The sequence below is a fragment of the Tachyglossus aculeatus genome, chromosome 9 (assembly GCF_015852505.1).
Source record: "Tachyglossus aculeatus isolate mTacAcu1 chromosome 9, mTacAcu1.pri, whole genome shotgun sequence".
In the NCBI taxonomy this organism is placed as follows: domain Eukaryota; kingdom Metazoa; phylum Chordata; class Mammalia; order Monotremata; family Tachyglossidae; genus Tachyglossus; species Tachyglossus aculeatus.
The window spans coordinates 21727071-21745073 of record NC_052074.1 but is presented as its reverse complement, the minus strand read 5'-3'; the positions used below and the strand labels follow the sequence as shown (position 1 = coordinate 21745073).

Here is an 18003-nt window from a genome sequence, read left to right as displayed (position 1 = left end):
ACTCTATTTATTTATTTATTTATTTATTTTACTTGTACATATCTATTTTTTTTATTTTGTTAGTATGTTTGGTTTTGTTCTCTGTCTCCCCCTTTTAGACTGTGAGCCCGCTGTTGGGTAGGGACTGTCTCTATATGTTGCCGACTTGTACTTCCCAAGCACTTAGTACAGTGCTCTGCACACAGTAAGCGCTCAATAAATACGATTGATGATGATGATGAAGTCATCATTCTAATTGTAGGGAGCAGGCATTGAAAAAAGTGTCAAGACCATCATTCCACAATTGAGGAATTCGATTCCCCTGAACTCTGTCTTAACAATAATAAAAAATGGTACTTCATCATCATCAATCATCAATCGTATTTATTGAGCGCTTACTGTGTGCAGAGCACTGTACTAAGCGCTTGGTAAGTACAAGTTGGCAACATCTAGAGACAGTCCCTACCCAACAGTGGGCTCACAGTCTAAAAGGGGGAGACAGGGAACAAAACCAAACAGAGCACTGTACTAAGCGCTTGGGAAGTACAAGTTGGCAACGCATAGAGACAGTCCCTACCCAACAGTGGGCTCACAGTCTAAAAGGGGGAGACAGAGAACAAAACCAAACATACTAACAAAATAAAATAGATAGAATTATTATTATATTATTATTATTATGGTATTTGTTCAGCACTTACTATGGGGCAGACTCTGTACTAAGCGCTGGGGTGGGTACAAGCAAATCGAGTTGGGCAAAATCCCTGTCCTGCTTAATCCTCACTTTCCAGATGAGGTAACTGAGGGCCAGAGCAGTGAGGTGATTTACCCAAGGCCGCACAGCGGACACGTGGTGGGGTCGGAATTAGAACCCATCATCATCATCAATCATATTTATTGAGTGCTTACTGTGTCCAGAGCACTGTACTAAGCGCTTGGGAAGTCCAAGTTGGCAACACATAGAGACAGTCATCATCATCAATCGTATTTATTGAGCGCTTACTATGTGCAGAGCACTGTACTAAGCGCTTGGGGAGTACAAATTGGCAACATCTAGAGAGAGTCCCTACCCAACAGGGGGCTCACAGTCTAAAAGGTGGGCTCACAGTCTAAAAGCGGGCTCACAGTCTAAAAGGGGGAGACAGAGAACAAAACCAAACATACTAACAAAATAAAATAGAATAGATACGTACAAGTAAAATAAATAAATAGAGTAACAAATATGTACAAACATATATACATATATACAGGTGCTGTGAGGAAGGGAAGGAGGTAAGACCCATGACCTTCGGACTCCCAGATCCGTGCGTCAGTTTTTACAAGTACTACGTTTTCTGTCTTAAAATCAAAAATGCTGGGAAATCCTATTTTTTCCTTCTCCTCCCTTGGCCGTCTTTTCGAGACGCCGCGCCCGCGGCGGCCGATAGAGGGCGCGCGGGAGGCCCCGCCGACGCGAACGCGTTTGGTTTTGTCCGCTGCGGCAGCCCGTAGGGTGAGTCGCGCGCGCCCCCCCGCCCGGGCCGACGGCGCACGGGCGCGAACGCGTTTGATTTTGTCCGTTGCGGCAGCCCGTAGGGCGAGCCGGTCCCGTGCCGGGGCCGCGCCGTTTGAATCGCAACGGCCTGCGGAGCGGTGGGCAGCCGGTTCCGAGGCCGGTGCTGGTGCCGAGCAGGTAACCGGGGGGCCCGGCCGGACGGGGACGTCTGGGGGCGGCAGCGGCCCGGGACGGGGGCCGAAGGGACCCGAAGGGGAGGCGCAGAGGGCAGCCTCTAGGGGGCGCCCCTCGACCCGGCCGCGGGGGCGGCACCGAGGGCAGCCTTTAGGGGGCGCCCTTCAATCAATCGTATTTTTTGAGCGCTTACTGTGTGCAGGGCGCTGTACTAAGCGCTGGGGAAGTACAAGTTGGCAACACAGAGAGACGGTCCCTACCCAACAGTGGGCTCACAGTCTAAAAGGGGGAGACAGAGAACGAAACGTCCCGGCCGCGGGGGGCGGCACCGATGGCGGCCTCTAGGGGGCGCCCCAGGCCCCGGCCGCCGGGGTGGCATCGAGGGCAGCCTCTAGGGGGCGCCCCTCTCTCGTCCGCGGGGGGCGGCACCGAGGGCGGCCTCTAGGGGGCGCCCTTCGCCCCGGCTGCGGGGGGGCGGTACCGAGGGCAGCCTCTAGGGGGCGCCCCTCGCCCCGGCCGCGGGGAGCGACACCGAGGGCGGCCTCTAGGGGGCGCCCCTCTTCCCGTCCGCGGGGGGCGGCACCGAGGGCAGCCTCTACGGGGCGCCCCTCGCCCCGGCCGCGGGGAGCGACACCGAGGGCGGCCTCTAGGGGGCGCCCCTCTTCCCGTCCGCGGGGGCGGCACCGAGGGCAGCCTCTGGGGGGCGGCACCGAGGGCAGCCTCTAGGGGGCGCCCTTCGCCCCGGTTGCGGGGGCGGCACCGAGGGCGGCCACTAGGGGGCGCCCCCACGCGCCGTCTATGGGGGCGGCACCGAGGGCGGCCTCTAGGGGGCGCCCCTCTCCCCGGCCGCGGGGGTGGCATCGAGGGCAGCCTTTAGGGGGCGCCCCTCTCCCCGTCCGCGGGGGTGGCACCGAGGGCAGCCTCTAGGGGGCGCCCTTCGCCCCGGTTGCTGGGGGCGGCACCGAGGGCGGCCTCTAGGGGGCGCCCTTCGTTCCGGCCGCGGGCGGCGCCGAGGGCGGCCTCTAGGGGGCGCCCCTCGACCCATCCGCGGGGGGCGGCACCGAGGGTAACCTCTAGGGGGCGCCCCTCCGCTCGTCTAATGCTCATCTACGCTCCCAAGTGCTTAGCACCATCAATCAATCAATCAATCGTATTTATTGAGCGCTTGCTGTGTGCAGAGCACTGTACTAAGCGCTTGGGAAGTCCAAGTTGGCAACATATAGAGACAGTCTCTACCCAACAGTGGGTTCACAGTTTAAAAGGGGGAGACAGAGAACAAAACCAAACATACTAACAAAATAAAATAAATAGAATAGATATGTACAAGTAAAATAAATAAATGGAGTAATAAATATGGACATACATATATACAGGTGCTGTGGGGAAGGGAAGGAGGTAAGATGGGGAGATGGAGAGGGGGACGAGGGGGAGAGGAAGGAAGGGGCTCAGTCTGGGAAGGCCTCCTGGAGGAGGTGAGCTCTCAGTAGGGCCTTGAAGGGAGGAAGAGAGCTAGTGCTCAGCACACACTGCCAATTGATCGAAGATATCCGTTTTGTTGTCTGTCTCCCCCTACTAAACTGTGAGCCCGTTGTTGGGTAGGGACCGTCTCTATCTGTTGCCGATTTGTAATAATAATAATAATAATAATGTTGCTGGGTAGGGACCGTCTCTGTTGCCGATTTGTAATAATAATAATAATAATAATGTTGGTATTTGTTAAGGGCTTACTATGTGCAAGCACTGGTCATTCATTCAATCGTATTTATTGAGCGCTTACTGTGTGCAGCGCACTGGACTAAGCGCTTGGGAAGTCCATGGTGGTAGCATATAGAGACGGTCCCTACCCAATAGCGGGCTCACAGTCTAGAAGGGGGAGACAGACAACAAAACAACACATATTAACAGAATAAAATAAATAGAACAGTAAATATGTACAAGTAAAATTAAAATAGAGTAATAAATCTGTACAAACATATATCCAGGTGCTGTGGGTAGGGGAAGGAGGCAGGATGGGGAGGGGGAGAGGAAGGAGGGGGCCCAGTGTAGGAAGGCCTCCTGGAGGAGGTGAGCTCTCAGTAGGGCTTTGAAGGGAGGAAGAGAAGCGCTGGGGGGATACAAGGTAGTCAAGGTTGTCCCACGTGGGGCTCCCAGTCTTAATTCCCATTTTACAGATGAGGGAACTGAGGCCCAGAGAAGTGACCTGCCCAAAGTCACACAGATGCGTTTGTGCTTCCCAAGCGCTTAGTCCAGTGCTCTGCACAAAGTAAGCGCTCAATAAATACGGTTTATATGTTCATTCAATCAATCGTATTTATTCATTCATGCCTGCAGTCATATTCATTCAGTCGTATTTATTCATTCATTCATGCACTCGTTCATTGATTCATTCATTCAATCGTATTTATTGAGCACTTACTGTGCAGAGCACTGTACTAAGCACTTGGGAAGTACAAGTAGGCAACATATAGAGTCGGTCCCTACCCAACAACGGGCTCACAGTCTAGAAGGGGGAGACAGACAACAAAACAAAACATGTGGTCAGGTGTCAAGTCATCAGAATAAATAGAAGTAAAGCTAGATGCACATCATTGACAAAATAAATAGAATAGTGAATATGTACGAGTAAATTAAATAGAGTAATAAATCTGTACAAACATATATACAGGTGCTGTGGGGAGGGAAAGAGGTAGGGCGGGGGGGTTGCGGAGGGGGAGATTGTATTTATTGAGCACTCACTGTGTGCAGAGCACTGTACTAAGCGCTTGGAAAGTACAATTCGGCAACAGAGGCCACCCCGACCCAACAACGGGTTATTGAGCGCTTGCTGTGTGCAGTTGCTACTACGTTAGCGCCAGGTGCCTGTAGGCTGAATGAGCTGTGAAACATACCACTTGGGAGACTTCATCTGTATACGTAAGATTGTATTAAAATCTTATTGGTATTAAAATCTTATTGGTATAAAGTTACATTGCTTTTTAATCATGTAAGTAGCATTTGTTACTATGTTTATGTGGTTTTGGTCAGCCTTTTGGATTTTAGGAATGCATTGTTATTTCCTATGTAAAACGAGACACAACCTCCCCATCTCCGCCAAGTCCTCTTTTCTGCTCAACCGTCTTGACAAATTGGACAATAATAATAATAATGGCGTTTATTAAGCACTTACTATGTGCGCAGCTCTGTTCTAAGCACTGGGGAGATTACAGGGTGATCAGGTTGTCCCACGGGGGGCTCACAGTCTTGATCCCCATTTTACAGATGAGGTAACTGAGACATAACTGAGGCACAGAGAATCAATCGTATTTATTGAGCTCTTACTGTGTGCAGAGCACTGTACTAAGCACTTGGGAAGTACAAGATGGCAACATATAGAGACGGTCCCTACCCAACAGTGTGCTCACAGAGAAGTTAAGTGACTTGCCCAAAGTCACACAGCTGACAATTGGCGGAGCTGGGATTTGAACCCATGACCTCTGGCTCCAAAGCCTGTTCTCTTTCCACTGAGCCACGCTGCTTCTCACCTTTACTCTTCCCTCTCTTTTCAACCTCCACATTCAGTCTGTCCTCAATCCTGCTGGATTTTCCTCCCCATCATTTCCAGAACCTGTCCCTTCTTCTCCGTCCAACTGGTCACCATGCTGGTCTGGGTACTCGTATCCCCGCAGGATTACTGTATTATTATCTATAATAATAAATAATAATAATAATGGCATTTGTTAAGCGCTTACTATGTGCAGAGCACTGTTCTAAGCGCTGGGGAGGTTACAAAGTGATCAGGTTGTCCCACGTGGGGGGCTCACAGTCTTCATCCCCATTTTCCAGATGAGGGAACTGAGGCCCAGAGAAGTGAAGTGACTTGCCCAAAGTCACACAGCTGACAAGTGGTGTAGCCGGGATTTGAGCCCATGACCTCTGACTCCAAAGCCCGGGCTCTTTCCTGTACATATCTATTCTATTTATTTTATTTTGTTAGTATGTTTGGTTTTGTTCTCTGTCTCCCCCTTCTAGACTGTGAGCCCACTGTTGGGTAGGGACCGTCTCTATACGTTGCCGACTTGTACTTCCCAAGCGCTTAGTACAGTGCTCTGCACACAGTAAGCGCTCAATAAATACGATTGATTGATTGTAACCTCCCCAGCGCTTAGAACAGTGCTTGGCACATAGTAAGTGCTTAACAAATGCCATCATTATTATTATTATTATTGTTACCAAGTGCTTGGGAGAGTACAATATACCAAGGCCCAATTGACACTAGCTATTTGCACTCTGCCTTCTTCCCCAACCTCCTGTTCCCAGCCTACATGGACTTTGAAAGTCCCCAAGCCTGTGCTGGGTTTGGGGACAGATAGGGAGTGTGGAAGACAGATGCTTCCAGTCATTCAAGCGCTTAGTACAGCGCTCTGCACACCGTAAGCGCTCAATAAATACAATTGATTGATTGTTCTGTCTCCCCCTTCTAGACTGTGAGCCCACTGTTGGGTAGGGACCGTCTCTAGATGTTGCCAACTTGTTCTTCCCAAGCGCTTAGTCCAGTGCTCTGCACACAGTCAGCGCTCAATAAATACGATTGAATGAATGAATTCAAGTGGACGTGGTTACCGGAGGGCTCCGGAGCCAGGTTTAGAGGCAGATCCGCGGACTGTGCCTCTTCAGGGTTTGTGACCTTTGGATGAACCATCATCATCATCAATCGTATTTATTGAGCGCTTACTGTGTGCAGAGCACTGTACTAAGCGCTTGGGAAGTACAAGTTGGGAACATATAGAGACAGTCCCTACCCAACAGTCTAAACCATCCCCTGGGAGCTTCGACTATAGTCAGTCTGGGCTAGGGCATAGGTGGGCAGGCAGCCCAGAGGGTCCTTGTGCTCCTCTGAGTTGCTTACAGTTTTAAACACTGAGTGGTACAGAAAAAAGAGAACATGTTACACATCAAGAGAGAGAGAGGTAGTCGAGCCAAGCCCAAGTTTTGCAGAATAGAAGTATTTGAGGGCTTGATGCTGAGGAACACCCCAAATTTGCCTTTGAACCCGGTGAGTAAGGTGGGGAAAGCATCTGCAGAAGATTGGAGTCCTTCTAGTAGAGCAAGGGTTAAATAATAATAATAATAATTTTGGTATTTGTTAAGCGCTTACTATGTGCAAAGCACCGTTCTAAGCGCTGGGGTGGATACAAGGTGATTAGGCTGTCCCGTGTGGGGCTCACAATCTTTAATCCCCATCTTACAGATAAGGTAACTGAGGCACAGAGAAGTGAAGTGACTCGCCCAGTGTCACACAGCAGACATGTGGCGGAATCGGGATTCGAACCCGTGACCTCCGACTCCAAAGCCCGGGCTCTTTTTCCACTGAGCCACGCTGCTTCTCACTAAGGTTGTGCTGAACTCATTCTGTTGCCCACTAATCATATTTATTGAGCGCTTACTGTGTGCAGAGTACTGTACTAAGCGCTTTGGAAGTACAAGTTGGCAACATAGAGAGACGGTCCCTACACCCAACAGTGGGCTCACAGTTTTAAGTCTGCTAAGAAACCTGAGAGTCTTTAGAAGTACAGAATGTTGGGATTTTTTTTTTTTCCACCGCTGTTATATTTTAAGGAAATTGTCACATTTTCCAGCATAAGATACAAGACTGTTAAGTATTGACAATGGAAGGAACGAACATGTTCAAGACTCCTAGCAAATTGCCCGAGAAGAAGAAATCTGGTAAGTTGTGTCCAAAGTATGAACTGTCGACTGTAATTAGAGCTGTGTTTTCCAAATGGACCGCAGGGAAATGTAGCATTGCTGGGTGGGAGAGGAAAGAGCTGCTCAGTGACTTCGGAGAGTGTTTAGACGGCTGGAAAACAATCAGCAGAATGTTGTTCTTTGCTTGGCTACATCAGTGAAATCACTTTAGTTAAAAAAAAGTATCCACAGAGTTGACCCAATTCTTTGAAATTCTTATGGGCTTTTTTTTTATGGCATTTATTAAGCACTTACTATGTGCAAAGCACTGGAAACTTTGTCAGTTTTATAAACTGCCAAATTTGAAAATCCAGTACTTTTTTTCTTTTTTCACCACCAGATAAACTAGAGAAGCAGCACGGTCTAGTGGATAGAGCATTGGCCTGGGAGCTAGAAGGTCATGGGTTCTAATCCTGGCTTTGCCACTTGTCTGCTATGTGACCTTGGGCAAGTCACTTCTCTGTGCCTCATCTGGAAAATGGGCATTGAGACTGTGAGCCCCATGTTGGGGAGGGACTGGGAACCTCATTTACTTGTATCCACACCAGCTCTTAGTACAGTTCCTGGCACATAGTAAGCACTTATACAAAACGAATACCAAAATAATAATAATTATTATTAAAATTAGGCTCTAACTGAATCATTTAGAGAAGCAGCGTGGCTCAGTGGAAAGAGCCCGGGCTTTGGAGTCAGAGGTCGTGGGTTCAAATCCCGGCTCTGCCACTTGTCAGCTGTGTGACCTTGGGCAAGTCACTTAACTTCTCTGTGCCTCAGTTACCTCATCTGTAAAATGGGGATTAAGACTTTGAGCCCCCTGTGGGATAACCTGATAATAATAATAATGTTGGCATTTGTTAAGTGCTTACTATGTGCAAAGCACTGTTCTAAGCGCTGGGGGGGATACAAAGTGATCAGGTTGTCCCATGTGGGGTTCACAGTCTTAATCCCCATTTTACAGATGAGGTAACTGAGGCTCAGAGAAGTTAAGTGACTTGCCCAAGGTCACACAGCAGACATGTGGTGGAGTCAGGATTCGAACCCATGACCTCTGACTCCAAAGCCCGTGCTCTTTACACTGAGCTTAGAACATTCCTTTGCACATAGTAAGCACTTAATAAATGCCATTATTATTATTATTATTATTATTATTATTATTATTATTTAGTGCATGTATTAGTGTCCAGAGATTTGCATTTTTAGAATAATATATTTTCAGTGATATCATTTGTGGGGTTATTTGGGGATTTGTTCTTTATTAACACAGAAAGCATCCTAAATTCCTGGTTGCTTTTGGAATTAAAGTGTATGACTGAGGATTGGAGGTGCCCTATAAAAATTCATTTTAAATCAAACACCTCTAAAGTTAGACTTTAAATGGTATTTTCAAATATTAATTTTGTCTTTATTTCCCTACTTTTAGCATCATTTACAACTCCTACTATAGCTATCCCAGCCTCTCCATTTATGCAAAAGCTTGGTTATGGAACCGGGGTAAATGTTTACCTTATGAAAAGGTAAGTGCAAGAACTCTAAGAAGGTGTATTAATTGGGGACTCTGTTTCAGTGACATTATAGAGACCCAAGGTAGCACAGTAGTACGAAAAGCTTGTAATAATAATAAAACTTAAATTTAGAATAAAGGGGAAATTCCTTATATTATATTTTAAAATACAGCCTTCCCACATTTCATAGTGGGTACATCTACTATTGGTCCCAAATAATGAACCTTGGATTTCTTAATAAAGGTAACCTTCTTTTATGAAAGGGAGCAGTCCTTGTTACAGTGTGAGTTGGCCTTAACTTAAGATTTTGGGTATCTGCCTTGAAGTGAGAACCTTTCATAGCAATTTGCGCTGCTGAGAAGATTACTATATTTGTACGTTTGTCCCACATTTTATCATAATTCTTGCAATCCCAAAACAGGTTAGAGGCGATATTTCCTAGGGAATTAAAAGTCTAGCTATGAGGGCTGCAGGGAAAAAAAAGGGAGAGGGAAGAGGTCACTTGGAACTTGCCTCTTTTATTGCACTTTTCCCCAGTGCTGCATACAGTAGGCATGCAATTAATTGATTAGCCCTTCCTTCTCTTCTTCCTACTCCTGGAATGAAGAAACTCCCTCCCTGGCGCAAGCCAACCTGTGTCTACTGTGTTAGCATGGTCTGACCTGTGTCCTCTTCCTACCCTGGCCCAGCAGACACGGCTACCACTGCTTACAAAAATCATCTTTTATTTCCTCAGAAATTGGGGGAGGGAGAAATCTGTAGTGAGGCAGTTATGCAGTGCAACAAGCGATTGTACTTGGGACCAATCTCTTTCTCCTGCCTCAATCAATCATATTTATTGAGTGCTTACTGTGTGCAGAGCACTGTACTAAGCGCTTGGGAAGTACAAGTTGGCAACATATGTCATTGTCCTTTGTCCTCATTGTCCTTTAGGGTGGCCGGACACTCTCCCGTGTCCTTATATCAGTGTTTGTGAATGGCACTTCCAGAGGTCATCTCCACATACATAGTCTGCTAATAGAGAGAAAGTGAATCTTATTTTTCTCACCAGACCTTTCTCCCTCCTGTCCATTGTCAGCTATGTAACCAGGACTACCTTCCTGGCAGCCACCTGAGCTCAGATGCTGCTGCCTTTTTTTTTTTCTTTCATCACTCAGAGACATCTTCTCCACACATTGCTTTATTATGCCGTTCTTCCCCCCTTCTGTTATCTTCAATGCTCAGATTATCCTTTGGATTGAAACTAAATTCTCATCATGAGTTCATTGTTTTCCACCAGTTGGCACCTTCCAGTCTCTCAGGCCTCAAGATGCACTATGTCTTCTCCAGACAGACAAACTAGATGATTCCAAGCTTCCTTTCCTCTGACTCACACCGCTGAACCTTTGCACAAACCACCCCACATTTCCATACCATTCTGCTTCCTCTCCACTCAACCTGATCCCTTTCCTTTCATCTAATTTTTTCTATAGAACAAAACTGGAAGTGCATTGCTTGCTTTAATAATAGTGCCGTTTGTTAAGCACTTCCTCTGTGCTAAGCGTTTTGTAGATACAATTTAATCAGGTTGGACACAGTTCCTTGTCCCACGTGTGGCTTGGTCTGAGTAGGAGGAAGAACAGGAATTTAACCCCCATTTTGCAGATGAGGAAATTGAGGAACAGAGGAGTTAAGTGGCTTGCCAGAGGTCACGCAGCCAGGAAGGGGCAGAGCCGGAATTAGAATCTAAGTCCTCTGACTCCCAGCTTTTGTGCTCTTTTCGCTATGCCATGCTGCGTCAATCCTATTTCACCTTCTTCCACTTGTGTATGATTAGAGAAATTACCTAAATATGCTATATATGTTTTGCCTATAAAGGTGTGTTATGCTTTATGAATTTTGCCCATCTTATTGCCATCTTTGTATTGAAAGCTTTTTTTGAGGCCAGGGCTCAATTTTTCTCTGTCCTCCATGTCCTCGATGTAGTTCAAATAGGAATTATTGTCTCAAGTGAGTGCTCAGTGGTGGTCCCTCAGTCAGTCTCAATCAATGGTATTGAGTGCTTACTGTCTGCAGAGCACTGTACTAAGCGCTTTGGAGAGTTCAATACAGCAGAGTTGGTAGGATACGTTCCCTGCCTGCAATGTCTAGTTGTTAATGAAGAGTTCTGAAAAATTGAGCCAAATCATCTGACGACACCAAGAGCACCCCATTGCCAGAGTTTTCCAGCTTAAAAAGATTTCTGAGATGTAAGCTTGAAAGTATTTTTAAAATTCTACCTGAATGTCAAAAGTACAAAATATTGGTGAAATTTCTTTTTAAAATTGCTTTTATCGCAGTTCCAGTCTAATTTTCATTATTTTCTCTATTTGATTATGCGTTCTTTGCCTCTTGTTTCTTAAGATTCTTCTGCTTTTTTTTAGATCTCCCAAGGGCTTGTCTCAGTCTCCCTGGGCTGTGAAAAAGATTAATCCTAAATGTGATGATCACTATCAAAGTATTTATCAAAAGAGACTGAATGATGAAGCTAAAATTTTGAAAAGCCTTCAGCATCCCAATATCGTAGGTAAGTTTAAAGAAGGGTACGTGAGCTGTTGGTTTATGACTTTGTGCCAAATGTTATAAACTCCTTGTGGGCAGGAAACGTTTCTTTTATGTTGAACTTCTCAAGTGCTTAAAGGAGAGAATTACATTTAGCAGGTGTGTGATAAAATCCATGACTACTATTACTATTACTACTATCACCAAGACACCATTGTCTTGGTGATTTGGGGGACAACAATTCATGGCTCCATAGTTCACATTCTTCATGATTTTTTAAACTTTAATCGTGTCCTTGCTCTGCTTTGTCTTTTTCTGACAAAAGTCCTAATCTTTATGGTCTGTCCTCATACAGAAGCTGGTCCATTCCTCTGATCATTTTATTTGCCCTTCTCTGTATCTACTCCAGCTCCATTATGTCCTTCCAGGGACGCAGAGACCAGACTTCCACATGGTATTCCAAGTGTGGATGTTCCATGATCTTGTCTGGTGGCCTCTGGTCTTTTTTTTTGTGCCCTTCTTGGTGGGAATCTTTTTTATTTTTTTTTTAATTTGTTTTTAAAGAAACAGCAGTTGAAACACCAGTACCACTTGTTTTTCTTTCTCTCAGGACAGTTCCAGATTTACTATTTCAATCTTGCCAAAAATGCACAAATATTATTCTTCCCAGTTTCAGAACCTGACTGCTTTCTCTTCAAGGTTACCGTGCCTTCACTGAGGCTCAAGATGGTAGCATGTGCCTTGCTATGGAATACGGCGGGGAAAAGTCTCTCAATGACTTAATAGAAGAAAGAAATACCAAAAGCCGGGATCCTTTCCCAGCAGACACAATTCTCAAAGTTGCTCTGAACATGGCCAGAGGTTTAAAGGTACTTGCGTTTTGTTTTTCAGTGATAGCTCATACATAGTTGTCCTTCATGTTTGAAGAGGTTACTAACGGTGACCTTTATTTGAGTGATTGATTGGGAGTCAGGAGTCAGAATTGGTGCCAAGTCAAGATGGACTTTCCTGAACTGATGTGGAGCAGTGCCTGGCGGTGTTTGGATTCTCCCTCTTTAGAATCACTCTCTTTCCCAAAACCCAGCTTGAAAAATGTTACCCCATCCCAACTGCTAGCATGCCAAGCTGCTCCGTCCGGTGCATTTGTCTCCCGACAATCTCGCCGTGCTTCATCATTTGAGGTTGGGCTTCACATTTATCTGTGGTTCTGCCCTCCCTGCTTGAAGATGCTCCAGTTAGCTCACTGTTACCTACAGCTGCTGCCGTCCACTCTCCTCACGGAGCCTGTCCAATGAAGCCATATTGGCAACAAGCAATACTTTGATAGTGGGCTCACAGCAGTCCAGGCCCTTGTCGTGGGTGGTCCTGTAGTGCACCTTGCCCCACCTCACAGCACTTAAATGTACATATGTTTATCTCTATAATTCTATTTATATTAATGCCTGTTTACTTGTTTTGATGTGTATATATCTATAAGACTATTTATTTATATTGCTGCCTGTTTACTTGTTTTGATGTCTGTCTCCCCCCGCCCCTTCCGAATTGTACTTTCCAAGCTCTTTTTATCTGTTTATCCGTTAGTTAAATCGTTTACAATCTAGACAAACCAAAAAGCGCTTTGACCTTTTCAGAAGGGAAAAGCTCTAGTGAATGGAAAGTATTCAAAACATCATTCCATCCAATTTTGAGTGCAAGAAAAATTGAAATCCCATGTTTTCATTGTGCATTTTGGATGGAACTTGACAGGAGGATTAGGGAGTGTTCTTCTGTCTCCATCACACGTCTGTGTTGTGATGTCAGAAGAAAAGTTGCTGCACTGGACAAGGGTTAAGCACCACAGTGTGAGTTTTCCTTAACGTGAGGTCCTGCATTTTCGGAGAGCTGGGTGCATTTCCAGCTCACACACACTGAGTTGATGATCAACATCATCAGAAGTTGACCATTAAAAGGAGCGACATAATTCATATTTTTGTTGTGGTTTTATTTTTACTGCGTTTCTCTGCATGTGTGAGCCACTTCTTCTTGGTCTGTCATCTAGTATCTGCACAATGAAAAGAAACTGCTTCATGGAGACATCAAATCTTCAAATGTTGTAATTAAAGGAGATTTTGAAGCAGTTAAGATTTGTGACGTGGGTGTCTCCTTGCCCCTGGATGAAAATCTTACTGGTAAGTGACACTGTTCACAAAGCAGTGTGATGTTCCTGGCCAGAGAATTTGGCGGGGGACGGGGTGGGAAAGGGTGATGATTGAATTTTCTTCCAGGGTCAGGGGATGGGTATAATGACGAGCCTCTACTACTGATAATCTCTGGGGAAGCAGCAGCTGAGCCTCTTTGGTTCCTACCTAGTTGTTAGAGGCTCTGTTCAAGCCTTCCACAGGCCAGTAGTCTGCTTCTGGCCCAGTAGCTCACCCAGAGAGATCCTGCCCAGGCCATAGGAGAGCCAGATCAAGCTAACTCACCCAGGCCCCCAAGCAACTGTTGAAATGTTCTGTGGTTACCTGGAATCAGCAGAGGGCTGAAATGTCACTGACACTGGGAATGGCCACCCAGACATTTAAGTAGCCAAAGAGGAAAAGCAGTATTCTGTCTTGCATATCTGCAGCCAAGCAGTGGTGGAGAAAGGCCCCTGGGAGGCTCCTGTCGGGGTCCCCCAAATCCTAGTGCCAGGCCTCGGAGTGTGAGGGTGGGGACATGTGCTAAAGGCTCCAAGTTCTCTGAGAACTGTCATCCCAACTAGGGCTTGGAGCACTTGGGATTTTCCCAAACAGTGAAATTCAGGGCTGCTTCTCCACGGAGCTGTGGTTGTGAGTTAACCAGGGTGGGCAGTCTCGCCACCCCCACCCAAATTATATGTAGATTCCCCGGGCCCAGCCTCTCCCTGTCAGTTCTACGCCTTCAGCCAAAAGCTCCCCTTCCACGCCTCCCTGGACTAAAAGGTCTGTTTTTCCAAAGGGAAGCAATCCCATTCATCCTCTTCCCTTTTTGTCGGGCCCATCTGGATATCTGGAACATCCTGGACCTTATGGACCTCTTAAAAGCAAGGAGCCATTCCTGAATGCATCCCTCTCCCTCCTGAAAACTAACCCCATCCACTGGATCACTGAGCCCTTCCTCACCAGAGGCTCCCTTGAAGTTGGGGAGAGAAGGGTGGTCATAGGAGAGAAGGGTAACACTGCCTCTCTGGACCCAAGGCCAGAGCAGACTGGGATGTGAACCTAAACTGAGAGTTGAAAAGATTGCATGAATGTGTTGGAATTAAGGTTCCCCTTGTGCTTGTGTATGCAGAATGGAGGATGTTTTGGGAAGGCCAGAGAGTTGAGATTTGAGGTGATGCCTCAGAGAGATTATGTTTATGGATGTGGGTGAGGAAAGGTTGTAAGGATGGAAGAGAGAAAAGCTTGAAGGAAATGTGAAAGGCCCAAAGGGTTATCTCTTAAGAAATAATGGAGGAGTGACTATAGATGGGGGGGGAATCCCTGTCTCAGGAAGGAGTGAGGATATCGAAGAAAGATTTAGGCATCTGTCCTGGGGGGTGGAAATTGACACACCATTTGATAGGAGGGATTGGCTGTGTCAAAGTGTGTAGAATGAGTTTTGCTTGAATAACCTGGCCAGTGTTGTGAAAAATGTATGTTGTGAATTGTGAAGAGAAATTCCTAACTGAATTTGGTTAGCTCCACAGGTTGAGAGTCATCTTATTGGTCTGGTGTTTTAATTCTGGCTTCTTGAAGTCAGTCACCCAGTTAGTTGCAGGAAATCTGCAACTAAGGCATGGGGGTAGGAAACCTAGCCAACTTTACTTTAGGGCCTTATTGGGAGTAAGAAAACCCCTAGGGGGCTGGGGTTATCAGTTTAGACGATCAAAAAAGAATTTGTTTTAAAGAAGGCACCTCCCTCTAGCTAAGGGGTGCCTCCCTTTAGCAAAGGGTTGCCTCCCTCTATCAGATAGTAAAGTGTGAAACTTCAAAGCAGGTGATTGGGTGAGAACTTGCAATTGCTTTCCTGGATAGAAATGCTCATAGGAGTGGTGATGTAATCATTATTTCTGAAATTCTACTGCATTAGATTTTGCTAAATTGGTAAAAAGAGGTATATAAGCAAGTCAAATACAAACTATAAGGGAAGCAGTATGGTCTAGTGGATAGAGAACGAGCCTGGGAATCGGAAGGTCATGAGTTCTAGTCATAATTCTGCCGCTTGTCTGCTGTGTGGCCTTGGGAAAGTCACTTCACTCCTCTGTGCCTCAATTACCTCATCTGTAAATGGGGATTAAGACAGTGCGTGGAACACAGTATGGGCTAACAGATACCAGAATTATTATTATTATTAGAGTGTCCCCTTGGGAGGAGCTGCAGGAAACAGCATCTGGATGGACAATTCCCGCGGGGCAATGTCCAGCTGGACAGAACTCAGCTTTGCAACAGAAAGTGACTCCTGGCAAAGGCGTCCTGCAGCCTTGGCCCATGGGGACAAAGAGGAGGAAGAAGAGGAGGAGGGTGCCAACTGCCTGCCCGCTGGCACCCTTGCAAGGATGAGGCTGGGACGGCAACAGTGGCCACTGAAAGGAGCCAGGAGCCGGGCTGTGGATGGGTCTCCTGGGGGCCGACCCTGCTGGCCACTGCTTCCTCTTGAGCTGGGCCAGACTCCGGTTGTCACCTCCCCTGGGGTTGCTGCGAGCCCTGGATCTCCAGCACCTCCCTAGGGTGTCTTCCTACCTCCTGCCCCCCACCTTCCCCCACTTTTGAATAGCCTCGAGTCGCTCCCCATCATATCCAATGGCTGGGGGGAGCCACTTTCGTTCCAAGAAGAGCCAGAGTTGCTGACCCCCGCTTGGGCGAATCTTAGGGTGAGTGAAGACAGCCCTTAAACTGATTTACCTTTAGGTTTGCAAATGAAATTCATTTCCTCTATGAAGAGGTCTGAGTTTCTGGTTTATTGTCAGAGGAAGACCTCACACACATTACAGGAGCATCTTGTTAGCCACTTGGAACCCATATTTCACAGGTAAAACACCTGAGCAACTGCTGAAATTTCACATTTAAGCAAAGCAGATTAATTTGAAGTAATTCAAGGTTTTTCTCTCCCCTTTTTAGTGAGTGACCTTAATGTACATTACATTGGCACTGAGCCATGGAAGCCCAAGGAGGCTCTGGAAGATGGTATTATCACTGATAAAGCAGACATCTTTGCCTTTGGGCTAACTCTCTGGGAGATGATGACACTATCCATTCCACATATCAATCTGCCAGAGGACGACGATGATGAGGGTATGAAAATATGCTTTTTTGATTCTATTCATTGTTTCAGATAGAGGGAAAAGTCTAAAAAATTAGGTGTTCTTTTAGCGATAGACTACTTATACCGAACAGTTGTTTTGCTTTTAGTCTTTTCAAGATTCATGGAAAATGATGTGATATATAGATGGCTAGGTGGATAAATTTGTAGCTATCATTGAAGGGTAAGCAGTTGACCATGGAAAGAAAAAGTAACATATTTTCAATTAATCAGTGGTATTTATTGAGTATTACTTTTCCTTGAAGTCTCAGTAGTAAGGCCTATGGATAAACCACCAGTTGATTTAGTGGGCTTAACAGAAAGGTGCTCTTTGCTTGAGCAAGTCAGAGGGAGCATATATTCTTCCAGTGATTAGCTCCTTTTTAGTCTCCTCTACTGCCAAGGTTTCCCTTGCCAGCCAGAATGACCTCCATTTTCCAAATCTATGAGGAAAGTGATCGACTGAACCAACTATATTGACTTTCTAGTGGCCAAATGCATAGCCAGTTGATGCCGTAGTGTCGTCACACTGCTTTTACCTGGCACTTGACTGACTTTCTGATTGTACTACTTATGACCAGAACTCCTCCAATTTTGGTTCAGTTGCTGTGCTGACTTAAATCTGACCCCAATTTTGATTAGATAAAACGTTTGATGAAGATGACTTCGATGACGAGGCATATTACGAGGCTTTGGGAACCAGGCCAGCCCTCAATATGGACGAACTGGACGACTCATACCAGATGGTGATAGAACTGTTTTCTGTCTGTACAAACGAGGATCCAAAAGAGCGTCCTTCAGCTGCACAAATTGTTCAGGCTTTAGAAGACATACAGTAATCACTCCATCTTCTCTATGTCCATGCTATCTTTCATTTTTAACAGTCCTCTAATAACCTTGAAGACCAAGGCAGCTACTGTTAACTAGTATTAGGTAGTTTTCCTATAAAACTTTCCACTAAATTAAGGTTACTGTAAACTTACACTGGAACTCAGTCCAGAAAATGTTTGTCTTTGTTTTTATTCATGTTTGTACTTGTTAAGTATTAAAATCTTTTACCATTCCTAGCCAGAATATGCTTATTGATCACCACCATAAAGCAAAATTCCCAAGTCCTATTCATTCAGAAACATTCTCTCTGACACAACAGGCAGGAGGAAGAAGGTGTCAGGTTTAGAAGGGGCAAGGAGACCATAGTTCCATTTCCCCCTCAGATTTAAAGTCTGCCCATTGATGGCACACTTAGAAGCCCACAGGCACATAAATACATAAGTATTTATAAAGTGTGTGCCATGGTAAAAAGTGTCAAAAGCCTGAATATTTGCTCCCAGTGTC

The 18003-nt window shown here is 45.9% G+C and overlaps 1 protein-coding gene across 2 annotated transcripts; it reads left to right on the top strand.

Moving 5' to 3' along the window:
• Positions 1 to 1550: 1550 nt before the first annotated feature.
• On the top strand, positions 1551 to 17731 carry PBK (PDZ binding kinase). Of its 2 annotated transcripts, none has more exons than XM_038751542.1 (8): positions 1551 to 1648; positions 7261 to 7348; positions 8790 to 8883; positions 11274 to 11416; positions 12091 to 12260; positions 13430 to 13559; positions 16488 to 16661; positions 17311 to 17731. In XM_038751542.1, the coding sequence occupies exons 2-8, from the start codon at positions 7291 to 7293 to the stop codon at positions 17505 to 17507; spliced, it is 966 nt and encodes a 321-aa protein (XP_038607470.1). In that variant the 5' UTR covers positions 1551 to 1648; positions 7261 to 7290; the 3' UTR covers positions 17508 to 17731. The 2 variants fall into 2 exon arrangements, with proteins under 2 accessions (XP_038607470.1, XP_038607469.1); XM_038751541.1 differs by having other exon boundaries at positions 7241 to 7348; positions 17311 to 17519.
• Positions 17732 to 18003: the final 272 nt, after the last annotated feature.